We start from the raw sequence: 16,425 nt of genomic DNA on the forward strand, positions 1-16,425 counted from the left end.
AGAGGGAGCTGTCCCAGGCCCTGCAGGGTGTCAAGGTGGAGACTGAGCCGACCGCCCATCGTCCCAGCACAGATGGACCCCACGGCGTTTGGTTGTCCCTTGTGAGCCCTGTTAGCCCCTGGGCACCATGGCCAGATGTGGAGGTCCTCACGCCCTTCTTTTCAGTGCAGGGAATGTGTCTTGAGAATTTTGCCTCAGGACAGCAGACAGAGGGCCCAGGCCCTGCCAGGGGGAAGGGGAGGCCCTGCCCTGAGTGAGCACACAGGGGGCCACCCACGCCAGGACAGTGGGAACCTCACAGAGTCCGGCCCACCCCTCCTGCCAGCACCGAGGGGCCCAGGGCTGTGGCACAATCTACACCCGAGGTGCGCCCTCCATTCCTCTTACAGGGGCTCCAGGAACCGGGAGGCGAAGGCCCAGGTCTGAGGCACGTGTCCTCAGGCCACAGAGCAGAGGAGACCCAGGCAGCGCCAGGAGTCAAGGTGAGGTGCGTGCCCTGAGTGTGCACCCAGGGGCTCCCCGTCCCAGAACACAGGGGACCCCACAAGGCCCAAGTCACCGCACCTCCCCACACCCCTCTCAGCCCCGGTCGGTACCTGGGGCTGCGCTGGCTACACACTGAGGAGCCACCTCGCTTCCTTCTTCAGGTTGGAGGGAACAGGCCGCCCAGGAGGAGCGCCCCTGTGATGCCCGAGGGAACTCCTCCAGACGAGCCCTGTAAGTGGCCTTTGTCAAAGCTGCCCAGGGTGCATTTCTCCGCCGAGGCCGCTCACACCCCCTCTCTCCCCCAGGTCCGTGGTCCGTATCTGTCACCCCTGCCCAGACTCCCATCGGCGGCCCGACCCCAGTCATCAGGGCCCTGGTCGAGATGAGCGAGCTGCGCCAGCCTGAGGCTGACCTTCAGGCCCCAGTCCAGGCCCAGGGCCCCGTGGAGGCGCAGGTGTTCGGGGCTGCGGGGGAGGAGGTCGCCTCCCCCTCGTCCTCCTCCTCCCCCGTCGCCCCCTCCTTCTCCGCCTATGCCGAGTCCTTGCCCCAGGAGGCACTTACTGTGCTGATGGCTGACCTGGTGGTATTCCTGCTCCTCAAGTATCGCACCAAGGAGCCGATCTGCAAGGCGGAGATGCTGAATATGGTCCTCGGTGACCATCGGGACCACTTCCCCGTGGTCTTCAGCCAAGCTTGCGAGTGCATGCGGCTGGTGTTTGGCGTGGACGTGAAGGAGGTGGACCCCCGCGAGTGCACCTACGTCCTGGTCCCCACCCTGGGCCTCACCTGTGATGCAGTGCTGAGCGATGGGCAGAGCATGCCCAAGGCCGGCCTCCTGGTGATGGTCCTGTGCCTGATCGCCCTGTACTGTGAACGCGCCCCTGAGGAGGAGATCTGGGAAGCACTTAGCGTGATGGGGGTGTATGCAGGGAGGGAGCACTCCATCTACGGGGAGCCCAGGGAGCTCCTCACCAAAGTGTGGGTGCAGGAGGGCTACCTGGAATACTGGCAGGTGCCCCACAGCGACCCCGCCCGCTACGAGTTCCTGTGGGGTCCCCGGGCCTACGCGGAGACCAGCAAGTGGCAGGTCCTGGAGCATCTGCTCAGGGTCAATACCTTGGATCCCACGTCTGCGGAGGGTGTGAGCGATGAGGAAGAGGGGGCCTGAGCCAGAGCAGCAGCCAGGCTCCTTCCAGGCCCAAGTTCAGTGGTAGGAAGTGAGGTTGGTCCTTCACTCTGAGTTTGAAGAGAGAGCGGTCGAGTTTCCAAGTAGTGAGGGCCCCTGCGAGTGGGGGGAACATGGTGTGTAGCATCTTTGGGTTCCTGTTGTGTATGATGACATGGAATATCATCTGTTTTCTTTAGGAATTTTTCAAATGTTATTCGTATTAATGGAAGACTAAACAAGCTTCAGTGTCTAACTTTGTGAATGACTTTGATTAGAATGTGTTTATAATTACCCAGTTTAAGAACCAGAGTTTTGCTGTTTTGTAAAAGAGATTGGGAAATCTCCCATTTCATTTTGTGACCCTGAGGCAGATAACATGGAATTGGAATCAGAACTGCTCTGGTAATGTGAAAGTACTTAGCAGTAATATAGATGGGGGAAGAATTAGAAAAATAAAAGTAATCGTAGTGAGTTTTTGCTTCTTATCCTTCTTGTCTGTCATTCTGTAAAACTAAGCTATCTCTGTTTAGTTGGATTTGCACGGTGATTTACGAAAGCATGAAAAACTTGATTTGAGTAAGTAAGCCCCCTGCTCTCCGGCTTATATATTCGGCAGACCTCCACGGAGCCTCGGCTCTCTGGAAGGGCCTGTGTTAGTAGCGGGAACGCTAGGAAAAGCAGGACACACCCACACCTAGGGGGATGGTCTAGGAGCCGCAGTCACATGAGGAAGGTGGTGAGACGTCCCCCAAGTCCCACAGAACAAGTCAACATGGGACGAGGCGGTGGGGCTCCAGGAGCGAGCCCTGGAGTGTAAGTGCCCTGAGCCAGGGCAGTTTGGGCCTTTGGGAAGCGGGGCTTCCTTCTGTGGGAGGTGATGGTGATGAAGCTGCATGTTCTCTGACATGACCGGGACAAGAAACCGCCCAACCAAAGGCCAGAGGAGAGAGGGGAAGGGTCTGTGATCCAAACAATATGAGAAATAACTGCCAGTCATCAACGTTCCCACAGACGCCAGGTCCTGTGAGCTGCTTTACGAAGCTCACGCGCATCCCTGCAGCCCCTACAAGACACGGCTCGTCACACCCACTCGCTTCACAGGTGAAGAACCTGAGGCCACGGGGCTTGGGAATCTTCCCAGGGTCACGTGCTGCTAAGTGACGGGGTGGGGACCAGAGCCCTGGTCTGACTTCCTCTCGAGCCCACGCTGCTCCCACCCACCCCCGGCCCGTGGCCGACCTTCTGACTGGCGACTCATTGCTCTTCTCGGTGCTACACGGTGTCTTTCAGTTGACGAAAAGCAGGCCCAAGAAAGGAAGGTGCCGAGGAGAAGCAGAGGCGGTGCGGGGCTGGTCTGTGGTTTGCTGAGACCCGCCGCTGCCAGGCGCCGGCATTTCTGTCCAGTGCCGGCTCCTTCCCGCGTGACGGCGCCCCGTCCCTGCTCCTGCCCTGGGGCCCTCCTGCCCAACGGGAGCCCGGCCTGCTGAGCTGCTCATGGCTGAGCCACGGGCAGGGAGGGACTGAGACTGCCTGGGACTGACTGTAAGGCCCCAGTGCCTACCGGGACAAGGCCCCTCCAGGAGCCTCCTCAGATACTGGAGGGAAGTGAACGCTGGCAGACACCCCGAGACCCTGGCGGCAGCGAGGGAGGGGAGCGGCTGGAGGGCCTCTGGGCTGGGGGCATCAGGGCGCGGAAGCCAAGGGCAGGGGCCGCAGGGCGAGGCTGGGAAAGGCAGGCCTTGGACGTCACCAGGGCTTGTGCCCGCCCAACTGAAGGGTCCCGAGACCCGGCTGAGAAAGACCCCCACGGTGCACACAAACCCACTGCCGGGGCCTGGCTGGCACCTGGGAGGGAGGGGGACCAGGAAGGAGGCAGCTCCTACGGGACCCAGGGGGCGAGGGAGGGCCCGAGGAGGGCGGCAGCAGGCAAGGCCACACAGGCGGGCCCGCCCAAGGAGGCCCCAGCCTTCGGGCCCCTTCCAAGGAGCCACCGACGGCCTCCACTGAAATTCGCAGCCTCCGAGGTCACGTCCCTACAGGAGGAACTGACCTGAAAGAATGCTTTGTAAACCACTTTAGATGCACAAAGACCAGGGAGCAGGCCCGAATCTAGGCCTGGGAGCTCCATCCAGGATGCCAGTCCTTAGGCTGAAAGGCACCTCGGGAGGTCCTCTTCCACACCCTCTTAGCTCTCCCCTTTCAGAAATAGGGCAGTGGCGCTCACAGAGGGCAGATGACCCTGCTTAGTGGCAGAGCTGGGACAGGGACCTAGGATCCTCGCAGACGGGCCTCTCCAAGGTGCCACTCTGTCCCCTCCATGGTGGCTATGAAGGACAAAGTCGCCCACAACGGACAGAGAACGCGCATCGCCAAACCCACCATCCTATCCTCCCACCTGCGGTGAAGACGGACGACTCTCATTCGGGTTTCGGTGCGTCTGACACCCAGACCCTCATCTATTTCCAAATGCACGTGGACAGGGGCTTCCTCCAGTCACGTCTAGGTCAGCAAGTAGGAAATTTCCTCGAGAGTGAGTCCGTGTCACTTAGGCCCGTTCAAAAGCGTCTAAGCTGAAAGCAAACAAAATCATTCTATGTATCCTCAAGGTAACAGCGAGACAGGGCCCTGGGGGTGGAGGTGGAGGGGGGGCAGGGGTGGGCGTGGGGAAGGAGAGCAGGGCTGGCCTGGGAGCGCACCAGTGAAATGCTCGCTTTCAATGGGACAGGCTACACGCTGAAGCCCCAAATCAAGTCCTTCAAAGGGCAAGTACCCACAGAGACCCAAGGTGGATGTGGGAGGCCAGGATCGGGGGCAGCAGAAGCCAAACCACCCTACTGCGGAAAGGAAACAGGGCTTTCGAGGCAGCCTCCAGGGAGGCTGGATCCGACGGTCTGGGAAGGCAATGGGAAAAGGACACACGCAGGTGTTCCAAAAGTGAGCACTCTTGGGCCACGAGAAGGGCTTCTACGGGAAGAAATGGACGCTGAAGACAATCCCTCTGTGATCCGCACAGGGATGAGGTCTGGGGCAGGCAGAGCTCAAAAGGAGGCTCGATGCCCAGCGGAGGGCACGTGGCTATGCCCTCCCACGCGGCATCAGCGGCATGGGCACGGCTGTGTCTGAGGTGCTTGGGGAACACTCGAGTTGAATGTGAGGTCACGCACAGCCCTACTCTGGGGACAGCTTGACCTGGGAGGCAGGAAATCAGGACTCTTTGTTTGGGCCCGTCTGAGCGGGACCGACCAGCTGGCAGGATCAGCTGCAAGCGACCAGAGCCAGAAGGGGGATGGGGGGGGTGGGCACCGGCTCAGGCTAGGCCAACCAGCCCACTAGGGACCCCCATCTTCTGGGAGGGACAGTCGCCAGGGGCCCACGTGATCCCTGTGGTCTCAGTGGCAGCCAAGCTATGCCTCGCCAGGGCCTGGCCCTTGAGCAAATCGGAAGCCAGCATCAAGGGATGGGAGTGGGGACAGGATCACGTTTCTCAACCCATCCGGGGCCTGGCCCCTTGAAACAAGGTGCCTGGCGGCAGACGGGAGGCTTTCCCGGGAACTTGAACCATACTTTTCGAGACTTTTAGAAAAAAAAGACAGATGCCGGGGATCCCCCACCCCGTCCCCATCCCCTCCCCCACACTTGGCCAGGGCTCCCTCTCCAGACCGCCTTTGTGACATCACGTGACCAATAAAGAAGACTGCGACTTAAGTGGCTGTTTGCCCCACTACCGAGATTCTAGAACCTGGCGGACAGTATTTACTGGGCATCCCCGCTCTGGTCCAAGGCATCTGTGCCCTGAGAGTTCAGTGATACGGTCTCGGGTGGAGAATGCTCCCAATCTAGACTGGCTCCATGGCTAGTCAGAGTAGCGACGAGCTGTGTACAGTCACGCTGGGCCCATCGGCTGACGCAGAGCCAGCAACGTGGGTCCCCTCTCGTGCGTCCCCGGATCCAAATGTGGACTCAAGGGAGAGTTCGGAGAAGCAGGGTGACCAAGCCGAGAGCCCAGATCCTGGCTCCCAAGACAACCCACCACCACAGGGCCCAAACAACGGTGTGGCCAACGAGAGTATTCTTGAGCTCTCCTTCCCAAGAAAGCTCTGGAGGATGGTGGAGGATCCCGCCTTCACCTCTGTGCGCTGGAATGACGAGGGAGACACGGTGATCATCGAGCAAGACCTCTTCCGCAGGGAGGTTCTTCGCCGCAGAGGCGCAGACAGGATTGTCAACAGGGACAGCTTGAAGACTTTCATCCACAAACTGAACCTGTACGGGTTCAGCAAAATACGCATGACCAGCCGCCCTCCAGGGAAGAAGAGGCTGATGGTAAAGTAGGAAGCCCTTCCGTTGCCCATGTTCTCTTGTTATTCGAACACATTCCGGGGAGGCCAGATGGGCCACGTGCCGAACGGGTTTCATTTCCGAGAATAACTTACTTCACGTGAGAAGGTAGTTAAGGAAAGATGAGAAGGTAGAGCCCGTGGCATTCAGCCACAGCCCCTTAGAGAGAACCTGCAGGTGTGCCTACAGACCCTCTCGAGAGGCCACGAGATGTCAGGTAGCCACCGTAACTCCTCGACCGAGGCTCGCCTCGGGGAGCTCTAGGGAGCGCACACTCTAGGGCCGAATAACCTGCCAGGAACTTAAAGAGACCTTTTCTCCATAGTCAGATAAGACCATTAATGGTGGACCAGGGTGGGGGTGGGGGGCGGCGTGGGGCGGGGGTGGGAAGGAATGGGTATTTTCTCCCAGAATGGCTAAAGTGATTCGTTTCATTTCCGATCTACCGCAACTCCAACTTTCAGAGAGACAAGTCTCTGCTCATCGAGAACACTGAGAGAAAAGGCAACCTGGGAGCAACTGCTCAGCCCGGGACCAGAGCAACAGCCCTAAAGAGAAAGAAGCCAGTGGCTGCTACCAGAAGCTCCCCACGAATCCATTCCAACGACTCCACCACCCAGAAGAAAGCCCCACGTGCTCAGGGGCCCAGCGGTACCCAGTCTTCGCTGTTCTCTAGCATGTGCTCTACGAGCGGTGGGGCGGGACGGGCCAGGGAAAACCATCCCCCCAGTGAGCAGGGAGGCCCGAGTGGGGAGGGCACTCCCTGGAATGTCACTTCTGTGCCCCTGGCTACCGCCGGAAGGGACGACGCCAGGGAGCTGCCCGCCAGCCCCACGGTTTACCCGGCTTATGGCTCGGAGATGCCTGTGGACAACGGCTGTTCCTCCCTCCTGCCGGCGGCCCTTTCTGCCTTGTCCCCGAACGAGGTCCCTGAGGTGGATGAGGAGCAGGAGGGCTCCTCAGATTGCAGGTGTGCTCTCCGAGAACAGTTCAAGGACAACTGCGATCCCTGAGCTCGCAGGCCCCTGGGAACACACGAAAAGCCCCATCTCATAACCAAGAATCTGTTTTTGTCTCTAATAAAGAAAAGCCAAAGTCCACAGGAGTAAATACAGAATCGAACGAGAATTGCGAGTCTTGTGTCCTTTCTAACTGTCTGTCCTATTCACACATCTCAGTGGACGGGCCCGACGAGGCTGGAAACCCACCCCCCCGGCAGGTTTGGTCCCCGCCGTCCCCTTTCATTTGAAGCAGGAGCATTTCCCACGCTCAGCCACGGACGTGGCTAGGGAGCGCTGAGGCCGGCCCAGGACAGGCTGGCCCCTGGGCCTTGCCTGCCAGTCAGGAGGCAGCACAGCCTGGCTCCTGACCTCAGGGGTGCCACCTTCCATTAGTCATGCATCCTGAAGCAGAAGGGGCTTCCTCCTGGGTCCCCCTATGATGCCAGAAGTTTCTGACCCGCAGCTGAGCGTGTGTCCAGCCCACCATCCAGGGGCCTCCCAAAGAGACCCGCCGGAAAGGAGGGCCACCCCACCCACCAAGGGAGGCGTGCACACTGCCGTCTGCCTCAGAAGAGACGGGCCGTTCCAGCCGACACCTGGGGGAAAGCCCAGCACCCTCAGAGGTAACAACCCCTAGAAAGCTTGCTAACAAATGACCCCAAACCCCACAGAGAAGTAAGAGATTTCCACAAAGTGAGCACCAGCCCTTCTCACTTGGCCATCAGAGCTGTGTCTAGGAGCCTGTCTTCGGACGTGAAGTGGCCAGGCAGCACGTCTAACACACACCCTTCGTGAGCCAAGGGACACTTTACAACAGGGCCAGGGTCACCTGCAAGGACAGACCGCGCCCTGTTTCTGGGCCTGCGGTCCTCTCCCGCGTGCACGAGGCCCGCCACCGGCCTTCCCGCATTGTTCGTTCCCCAGACGCGGTCCAAACATCTGGGAGTTCTGACCAGGACAAAGAGGGGAAAATGCTAACCGGTCCTCTCAAAACACATTTCTCTCAACCACCCAGAATCAGTAGGGCCAAAACGAGTGGCACTGCCATCTTTTCCTAAAGGTCAAAGTCCTCGAGACTCTCGCTGAGCCCAGAGCGGCATCCCACGAGGAGAGTCCCAAGCCCTGTCCCTGTACCAGGTGGGCACGTCTGCTTCCGTGAGTGGCACGGAGCGGGCAGCGCTCCCCAGGGCAGGGCCGATTCAGACCGAACCAGACGTGCACGTCCAGGGCGTGAAGGCGAGTGGACGGTGGCACGATGAGCTGCTCTCTCGGTCACCTTCCTCTCGAGAGCCCAGTCTGGTCAGGCCTCCTGCCCAAAGGGGATCAGGTGCTCGGGGATGTCCACCTGGAAGACGTCCTTCCCGCCTCTCCTGGGGACAGGCTGCAGCAGCCAGCGGGGGTTGGCAAGCGCGGTCAGGTACTTCTGCCGCAGGTTGGGCAGCAGGGCTTGATTCTCCAGCTCCGCAGCCTCGTTGGGACCTAAGTTTTCTGGGCACAGCGAAGTGTCCCCAATGTCAACCAGCCCTGTGCACAAAGACAGAAGCACACAGATGGAGAACAAGGTGATTCAAAGTCATGACCGCCAGAGACTAAGACCACATCGTCGAGGGGACCCGGGGTGAACTGGGTACCTCTGGCTGAGCATTTCCCACCTGCCAACCTCGGTTCAGGGAATTCGGGGCGAGGCCGAGGGAGGGAGAGAGAGCAATGCAAAGGAGAGGCCTGGTGCTCCACGACCCCACCAAGGCCCAGGCAGCTCCCAGCCCGACCGCTGCAGGCAGCAGGTACAGGTCAGGAGGGCCCCGGCCGCTGCTGCGGGGAGCCTACGGGCAATCAGGTCCCTGAGCGACTCACCGGGGGCCAGTGGTTGATGCGGGACCTCCACCCCCACCCTGGGGGGGTTTAGGGGACTTCCTCAGGATGCCGCGGGCAGCGGGGGTGAGGCAGGCGCGTGAAGCCGGGCGGGCAGCCCGAGTCCCCAGGTCCCCCTCACACGCAGCTCTGGCTGCCGTGCTGCCTCCCGCGGGCTCTGCCACGGCGCGCACACACACGCGTGTACACGTGCGCGCGCACACGTACACACACGGAGACGAGCACCACGGGCAGAGCCGTACCCGCCTCTGCCTCTCAGAGCACAAAGGGGGACTGAGGCCCAGAGTAGCGGGGAGGGGACCTGGGCCCGCCGACCCCCAGCCCAGGGACCTTCCCGGCCCCTCCGAAGGCGAGGTGCCTCAGGAAAACTAACCCTAACCCCACATCGACCGGTTCAAAAGAAAACGAGATGCCAAAGCCCCGGGTGAGACCCTGGGGGGCAGCCCCGGGAGGCGATCGTCACTTGCCGGCTATCACTCCGCGGCCGAACTTCTCCCCGTCCCGCAGCAAGGCCTGGATCTGCGCGGGGCTCATCCCCAGCCTCTCGGACAGCAGCTCCCTCCAGGCCGCGTCCTCCCAGTCCCTGCGTGCGATGTGGACGGCCAGGGTGCGGTGCCGGTGGCCGCTCAGCACGGGCCGCCACCGCGTCTCCAGCGTCTTCACCCCATTTAAGACGAAACCCGCATGAGGCTGCCGGAAGGACAGGCAGCCGAACTTCATCTCCCAGAGCTCCCAGGGCCTCACGCGGCTGCGGAAACACAGAACCGTAACGGTCAAGGAGCCTGGCGTGCCGGCCTCCGAGCTCATGACCCGTGGGCCTGACTTCAGCCCCGGGGGCCCCCCGGGCGCCAGCCCCTTCCATCCGTCTCCGTGCCGTCAGCTGACAGGGGGTGCCGACCGGGGGGATCTGTCCATCAGATGGACTCCGCGGGGAGCTCACAAGGGAGGCCCGGACGGCGAGAGAGAGGCGTGTGGGCAATTCCACGACAGAGGGCACTGGGCCCCGGGCGGCAGAGAGGAGGCAGGGCGGGCCCCTTGGCTTCACAGCCCAGTGGCCGGGCTCTGGCCCTCTCCCGGCTCAGACGGGGACAGTCCTGGGCCTGGCTTCTCCCCTGCCCCCGGCCCCGCAGCTCCCTGGCCCTGCCACTGCCCATGCTCTGCAGATCCCCCATCTTACCCCAGGGCTGCTGAGTGCAAATCCTTGGCAACCAACCTTGGCTCGGCCCTGGGGATGCCCTGGCTGTCACATGGCCCTGCCAGGTGTCTCTTCCCCGCGCCTTGGGAGACGCCCTCCTCCCACCCCTTCCTGCACCACTGCTTCCACCCCGGCCCGGAGCCCGAGAAAGGATACGTGACGGCAGGAACTACTGGCACTGGTGCACGCTCCGTCTCCACGCCAGGACCTGGGACGGGCACCATCCAGGGGACATAGACTTCAATCCTCAAATAATCCTGGAGGTTACCGTCACCCCGCTCTGCAGCTGAGGAGGCGCCGAGGGATAGAGAGACAGCGGGTGGTTCCAGGGGAGCTGACTCCACGCACCCCCGTCCTCGCCTGCTTTCCTTGTACCTGGGGGTGGGGGGGTGGGGGGGCGGGGGGAGGGTCCCTGCTCACTGAGGACAGAGGAGCAGGGGAGCCGCGGGCCTGAAAGTCAGCCAGGTCACGGCACCGCACGGAGCCTCCACTTCCACGTGGCTGTGAGGACGGGGGACGAGGCCGCAAAGGCAGCCAGCCCAGGACCTTCCAGGGCTTTCCTTCCCCGAGCAGAGCGGAGCCACGTTTCTCTCCAGGGCCCATGAGGCCCCGCATGCTCTGGCTCCTCCCCCTGGCTGCCTGCTCTCCTCGCCCCTGGATTCACCCCCTGCAGCCATGAAGGCCTTCCTTCCATCCCTGGAACGTTCCGCGTGTGCACCTACCTCAGAAGCCTTTGGAGGGTGTTAGGGGTCACACCGTGCCCCTGAAATTCACGTGCTGGAATCTCAACCCCAAGTACCTCAGAGCGTGAGCCTACCTACAAAGGAAAGGTCTTCACACAGGTGATCAAGGTCAGATGAGCTCATTAGGGTCGACCCTCCTCTAACAGGACTGATGTCCCCATAAAATGGGGCCAGTTAGAGACAGACCGGCACACAGGAGAGCCAGCAAAGCCCCGCGAGTGAGGGGGGGAGGGATGGGACAGATTCCCTCCACAGCCCTCACGAGAGCCACCATCAGCCGCACCTAGATCTCGGGCTTCTGGCCTCCAGAACCACAAGGCAATACATTCTGTAGTTTAAGCCACCCAGACTGTGGGACTCTGACACGACTGCCCGGGCAAGCGATCACAGAGGGTCAGCCCTGTCCTGGACACCTCTCCACGCGGGGGTGGGGGATGACTTCTCCGCTCACGAAACCTCGGGAACACTGCTTCACGTCTGTACGTCTTCATCTGTCCTATTTGCACCGCCCACACGGTACCCCGTCGTCGGCTGCCCCACAGGTTACTGACTCTTCCCCCTGCCGAGGGGGACTCACAGACTGCTTGGCGCTTTCTGCCCCTCTACACACTCAACACGACCACACACTCGCTAACTGAAGCCCCGGGTCGGAGGAGGCCCGCGTCACACGGCACACATCCCGAGACGCTGACACACGCCGGCAAACGGCCTTCCGCAAAGGCTCCCCCGTGTACACTCTGCCAGCCACGGGCGAGGCTGCCGTGCCCTCACGCACTGGCGGGCCCCCGAGCACCATCATCCCGCTTAACCTCTGCCAACCCGATGGGTGACAAAGGGTCGCCCTCCTCACTGCGTTCGGGTTAGTTACGAGGGAGGCTGGCCAGTCCCTGGGGCCTGGCCGTTTCTCTGGCTCCTACTGGGGTGTGTGACCGGACCCCAGGCTTGCCCGCGGTTTCCGCCACTCAGCTTCTCAGCCAGCCCCTTCCTCACGGGCGCCACCGGATCACAACCATGGGGCCCGAGCCGTGCGGGCGGAATCCCTGGGGAGAATCCCTCGGGAAGAAGGGGGCTGAGTGCCCTCCTACCTCTCGACGCAGAGGGTGCCTGCTTGGCGGCCAGAGGAGAAAACACTCTTCCACTTGTCTCGGCGTCTTCACCTGCACGAGGACCAGAGGGACAAGGAGAAAAGTCATCAGCCACACAGCAATGCTGGCCAAGGAACCACAACGCTCTTCTCCTCGGCAGGGACCGGAGACCACCAGGACCCAGGAGGGCCCAAACGATGAGAAGCACACGTGCCGGCTCCCTCAGGGTTGGTTCTGCTCATCAAGGCAACGACCCTGTCCCCGCCCGGCTGGGCCGGGGACCCCACGATGCCTCAGCCCGCAGCACAGAAGCCCATCCCACAGGAGTGACGGTGATCTTACAGCCCAGCAGCTCCCGCATCCAAAAGGGGAAAACGACACCTCCCCTCACACTGCCACGCGGGAAGGATCTGGGGAGCCCCACAGTCCTTGCCCCTCAATGGACTCCTGGGTGGGCCCCAGCGGGAGGGGAGCCGCGGACAAGCAGCTGAGCCCCGCAGGGCAGGGAGGCGGGTGGGGGGTGCCCGCGGGAGGCGGGAGGGCAGGACTGCGGGCGGCGGGTGCGTGTGGACCAGCGCGCATCGCGGGACACACACGTGGAAGGATGGCGGGCGGGGACGGTGGCGGTGGAGGGGACAGGAAGGTGCGGCCTTGGCCGCCCCGCGAGCGCGCCCCGACGCAGAACCCGGGAAACTCCCGCCCGGAGGTACCGTCCGCGAGCGCGGCGGGTCCTGGCTCCTTGCGGGCGGGGCGAGTCGCGGGCGCACTGGGACGGCCCGGCTGCGGCCACCGGGTAGGATGGTCGTTCGCCTCGGGGAACCGGGACCGGTGACACGTGGCCGCGTCCACAAGCGCTGACGCCCCTTATTTCCGTGGTGAACGCATGTACGTACACACGTACGCACGCACGCAGGCACGCAGGTACGTAGACACGCACTTACGAACAATCGCGCATTAGACGCAGGCCCCGGCCGCTAGGAGACAGAGTAGGAGCCGCCAGGCCGTGCGGCGGCGCGCGGAAGGCCGGGCCGCTCGGAGGCTCGAGACCGGCGGCGTGGAGCGGCACCCGGAGGAGGACCAGGAAGTGGGCGGGGGAGCGGGTCGGAAGAGAAGGGGCGGGGCTGTGGCGAATAGCTGGGGAGGAGCTGGGGGAGGGGCAGGGCGCAGGTGGGAGGAACTGGGGGAGGAGTATCTGGGGCTGACGTGTGGGAAAGAGCTGGGTGAGGAGGAGCTTCTGGAGGAGGAGGCAGAGCTGGGGAGGAGTGGGGCGGAGCTGGGGAAGTGCCGGGCAGGTGCGGGGCGGGGGCGGAGCTGACAGGGATGGAGCTTGGGCCCCTGGGAACCCATGGAGGGTGGGCGAGGCCAGCTCAGTGGAGGAGGCCAGGCGGTGTCCTTTTGAGTCCCTTACCTTAGGCGTCTAGTCCGCGCCGCAACAGTCGGCAAGGGCCAAAGTGGCAGCGACCCAGGGTCCTTAGCGACCGAATCCGAGCCTCAGAATGGACCCCAGGGGACAGGGAGCCGGGGGGGGGGGCGGGGGGGAGGGCAGGGGGACGGGGGAGGAAGGGGAGGGGGAGGGCAGGGGGACGGGGGGGGAGGGAGGGGAGGGGGAGGGAGGGCGAGGGCAGGCGGACGGGAGGGGAGGGAGGGGAGGGGGAGGGAGGGGGAGGGGGATAGGGCGGGGCCTCTGGGCTGAGTCTCGCACCTCTGGGCTGAATGCCCAGGCCAGCTCCCCTCCAAGCCACCCTGGGACTGCTGCTGGCCGAGTCCTGAGGGACAGTCTTTATCTGGCCTTTTCTGAGGTGAGAAGAAAATTTCTCACTCGGCTTCCTGTTGCCCCTGGGACCTGGCATGTCCCAAACAAAGCCAACTTCCCCTTCAGAGCTGTTTCCTGTCCTCTTCCTCCCAGTGGTGGGGGGGGCGGGGCCTCAGCCCACTCAGTGTCTCCCACCTGGCTCTGCTCCTCCTCGCGTTCCTTACCGCCGCCCTCCCTCCCATTTCCTTGGTGATCAAGTCCTGTGTCCCTGCCTCCCAAGTGCCTGATCAGAATAAATGCTCCTCTTTCTGTCCCCACTGCTACTGGCTGACTTCAGGCCTCATGACCTAGGGCCGGTGCTGTCACCTGAGTCTCCCCACCGGCCGGGACGCCTCCTGTCGCTCCTCCTCCAGTGGGTGCCCCACAGGCCATCGGTTCCGTGTCACACCGCACATCTGTCCTCGTCAACCCCGGACTGAAAACCCTGCCGAGCCCTCTCCTGTTTAAGCCCCAACACCTCCTTGGTGCCCTGGGAGGGCCTTCGAGTGGCCCCGGCTCTCCGTCCTTGTCGCCCAACACCCTGGGTGCCTGTGCTGTCCCTGCACGCTGCGGGCACGCACTCTGCGGGTCTCTACACTTTGGCACGTGCGGTCCCCGCTCCTGGACCCCTGGTTCCTCTTGTGCTGGCAAGCTCCTGTCCTCCTTCCAGGCACAACTGTAACGTCCCCTTCTCCACCCGCCGCGAGCGTCTGGGGTTCTGGCAGCGCCCTGTACCTTCCTGCTGCCTTCCTTCGCTGGGCTCTTCTTCCCGGGCTGGAGCTGCTCTCCAGGAGTCCTGGGAAGACAAGGACAGGGTCTTACTCGTTCCTGTAAGCCGGGCGCCTGACACAGCTGCTGCCGAGGGAACGTTGGCTCAACGGAGCACTGCTTTCTCTTCCAGCGAGCTGGCCTCCCCTCTCCTTGCAGAAGCCCGAGGGAACAGGAGTGCCGGCCCCGAGGTGAGGAGCGGAGGGTGCCTTCGTGGATTCGGGGCCTCGGGGCTGCGGGGGACCTGAGCGATCAGCAGCTCCAAGTCCCTCCATGCCGGTGTCCCCTCCTCGGCTCCTCGCCCCAAGAGTGGTTACCAGCTGCGTCCAGACACCCCAGAGCCTCGTCGTCGTGCTTTCAGATCATGAGGGAGGGTCCCGTGAGTGGTGGGTGTGGGCTGCTGGTGTTCCTCCCGAACCCCGTTTTTGAAGAACTAGAAGTTGCCCAGCGAGCTAGAGGCGCGTGATAGGTGGCTGCCGGTTGGGGGACAGCTGTGACGGCGCTCCATAAGGACTCCCTTCTCTGACCCTCCCGTGTGTGTGTGTGTGTGTGTGTGTGTGTGTGTGTGTGTGTGTGTGTGTGCTGAGAGGCGGGGAGCCCCAGGTCCCCGGGGCGGGGAGGGAGGTCCGGGGTAGTGGCTGCCAGGCCTGTTCACTGCCGGATGGGCGGGCCCAGGAGGAATGGCCTGGCCGTGTTGCAGGTGGGCGTGGGGTGGTGTTTGGCTGCCCCCGTGAGAGGGGCCCCTTTGCAACTCAGCCTTGATCTTCAGTACAAGTAAGTCAGCGCCGAGCCTTAGAACCATCTGATTTCTGACTTCCCGGTGACGTTTTCTCCACCTGCCGCTTCCCACCCCCTGCAGGAACAACGTCCTGGCAGGAAGGAACGGGCCTGCTCTCCTTTCCCTCTGCTCATCTGGGTGTCAGCCTTGGCCTCCAGCCTGGCCGCTCCCGCCTTCCGCGGCTCGGGGCTCCTGCTCCCTCCCAGCCCCTGTGACTGCACCCCACATCACAGGAGTGAGTCTCCTCCTCAAGCTCTGCTTCCTCCCCAGACGCGCTTCTGTCCCCGCGAGGCACCCCATCTTCCTTTCAGGAAGCCCTTGTCGTTGGCGCCACTGCTCTTTGGGGGACGGTGCCCCCAGGACATCGCCCCCTCTCGGAGCCCAGGGCACCTGGTCTGAGTCCACTTCCCTTTCTGGCCCCCCGCCCGTGGCCCCAGCAGACCTCACTGGCCCTGCGACCCATCTGGGCACTCGCCTTTGCGGCTGCGTCCCCTTCTCGTCCCCGGTGGCCTGGGCCCCTCCAGCCCCCCACCCCAACTGCGTCTTTGAGGCCCGGAGAGGGTTCCAGGTTGCTCCTGCCGCACGTTTTGGGGCGCCACCGGTGTGGGACGGGCTCGACCCAAAGTCTCAGTTTCCCTAGTGTCCTCCTTGGTAGGGCTGGTTTCCTCTCTGAAGCGCCTTTTGCCCATCTTTCCGCTGAGCTGCGTGTCCTTTTTGTGCCGAGTTGTGGGAGCTCCTTTCGGGGTCCGGGTACTAATCCCGCCCCGGTTGTTTGTGTTTCAGATGCCTCCTCCTGCCCCTTGGGGGCTGGTTTCCTCCTCTCTTTGAAGGCCAGCTTTGGACTCCGCATTCGCCTACACCCTCTCCGACCTGTGGAAGTGCCCCAAACGTCAGGGCGTGTCCCGCCGGCCCTCCCGCTGGAGGCTGCCGTCCACTCCCAGGCCCGCCCCCTGGGGCTAGTGGTCCCCGAGGAGACGGTGCCCTGGCGTCCAGCGCTCTGCCCGTGAGAAAGGGCTCCTTCTTGACTGGGTAAGTCACTCGGTCTCAGCCTGGCTTTAGTTCCATGCCCTGGACTCACGCAGGACAAGCCCCGGGGCAGCCGTGCAGCTGCAGGAAGACGGCCGGCGGCCTTGTTTTCTCTGCCCCAGCTCCCGGTTTACCTCCTGCCGCCCCACATCTGGCCTGTTTCTAAGACGTGC

The 16,425-nt window shown here is 62.9% G+C and overlaps 3 protein-coding genes and 1 long non-coding RNA gene across 24 annotated transcripts in view; 3 read left to right on the forward strand and 1 right to left on the reverse strand.

Annotated features, from left to right (window-relative positions):
• The first annotated feature begins 868 nt into the window (after positions 1-868).
• On the forward strand, positions 869-1,654 carry LOC130706327 (melanoma-associated antigen 10-like). The gene has a single exon (XM_057537717.1). The coding sequence runs from the start codon at positions 869-871 to the stop codon at positions 1,652-1,654; it is 786 nt and encodes a 261-aa protein (XP_057393700.1).
• On the reverse strand, positions 1,543-12,964 carry EOLA2 (endothelium and lymphocyte associated ASCH domain 2). 15 transcript variants are annotated; one of them, XM_057537910.1, is made up of 8 exons: positions 12,599-12,773; positions 11,889-11,960; positions 10,783-10,877; positions 10,217-10,346; positions 9,333-9,613; positions 6,835-8,517; positions 5,782-5,917; positions 1,543-4,224 (listed from the first exon to the last, which is right to left on the reverse strand). In XM_057537910.1, the coding sequence occupies exons 4-6, from the start codon at positions 10,282-10,284 to the stop codon at positions 8,294-8,296; spliced, it is 573 nt and encodes a 190-aa protein (XP_057393893.1). In that variant the 5' UTR covers positions 10,285-10,346; positions 10,783-10,877; positions 11,889-11,960; positions 12,599-12,773; the 3' UTR covers positions 1,543-4,224; positions 5,782-5,917; positions 6,835-8,293. The 15 variants fall into 15 exon arrangements, with proteins under 15 accessions (XP_057393893.1, XP_057393896.1, XP_057393895.1 ...); XM_057537913.1 differs by lacking the exon at positions 1,543-4,224 and having other exon boundaries at positions 4,289-5,917; positions 6,835-7,017; positions 7,708-8,517; XM_057537912.1 differs by lacking the exons at positions 1,543-4,224; positions 12,599-12,773 and adding an exon at positions 12,830-12,964 and having other exon boundaries at positions 4,291-5,917.
• LOC130706328 (heat shock transcription factor, X-linked member 3-like) lies at positions 5,504-7,005 on the forward strand. The gene is made up of 2 exons (XM_057537718.1): positions 5,504-5,977; positions 6,427-7,005. Exons 1-2 carry the CDS (start codon positions 5,504-5,506, stop codon positions 7,003-7,005), a joined length of 1,053 nt encoding a protein of 350 aa, XP_057393701.1.
• A 599-nt stretch (positions 12,965-13,563) lies between the features above and the next one.
• LOC102999910 (uncharacterized) overlaps positions 13,564-16,425 on the forward strand; it is a 187,364-nt gene continuing 184,502 nt past the window's right edge. For 6 of the 7 annotated variants that reach the window (XR_009006614.1, XR_009006611.1, XR_009006613.1 and 3 more), the window contains exons 1-3: positions 13,570-14,639; positions 15,308-15,461; positions 16,010-16,255. This is a non-coding gene — a long non-coding RNA (uncharacterized LOC102999910). Of the gene's footprint in view, positions 14,640-15,307; positions 15,462-16,009; positions 16,256-16,425 lie in introns of all 7 variants that reach the window. The other variant, XR_009006617.1, reaches the window with a different exon arrangement.

This window comes from Balaenoptera acutorostrata, chromosome X, assembly GCF_949987535.1.
Source record: "Balaenoptera acutorostrata chromosome X, mBalAcu1.1, whole genome shotgun sequence".
Classification (NCBI taxonomy): domain Eukaryota; kingdom Metazoa; phylum Chordata; class Mammalia; order Artiodactyla; family Balaenopteridae; genus Balaenoptera; species Balaenoptera acutorostrata.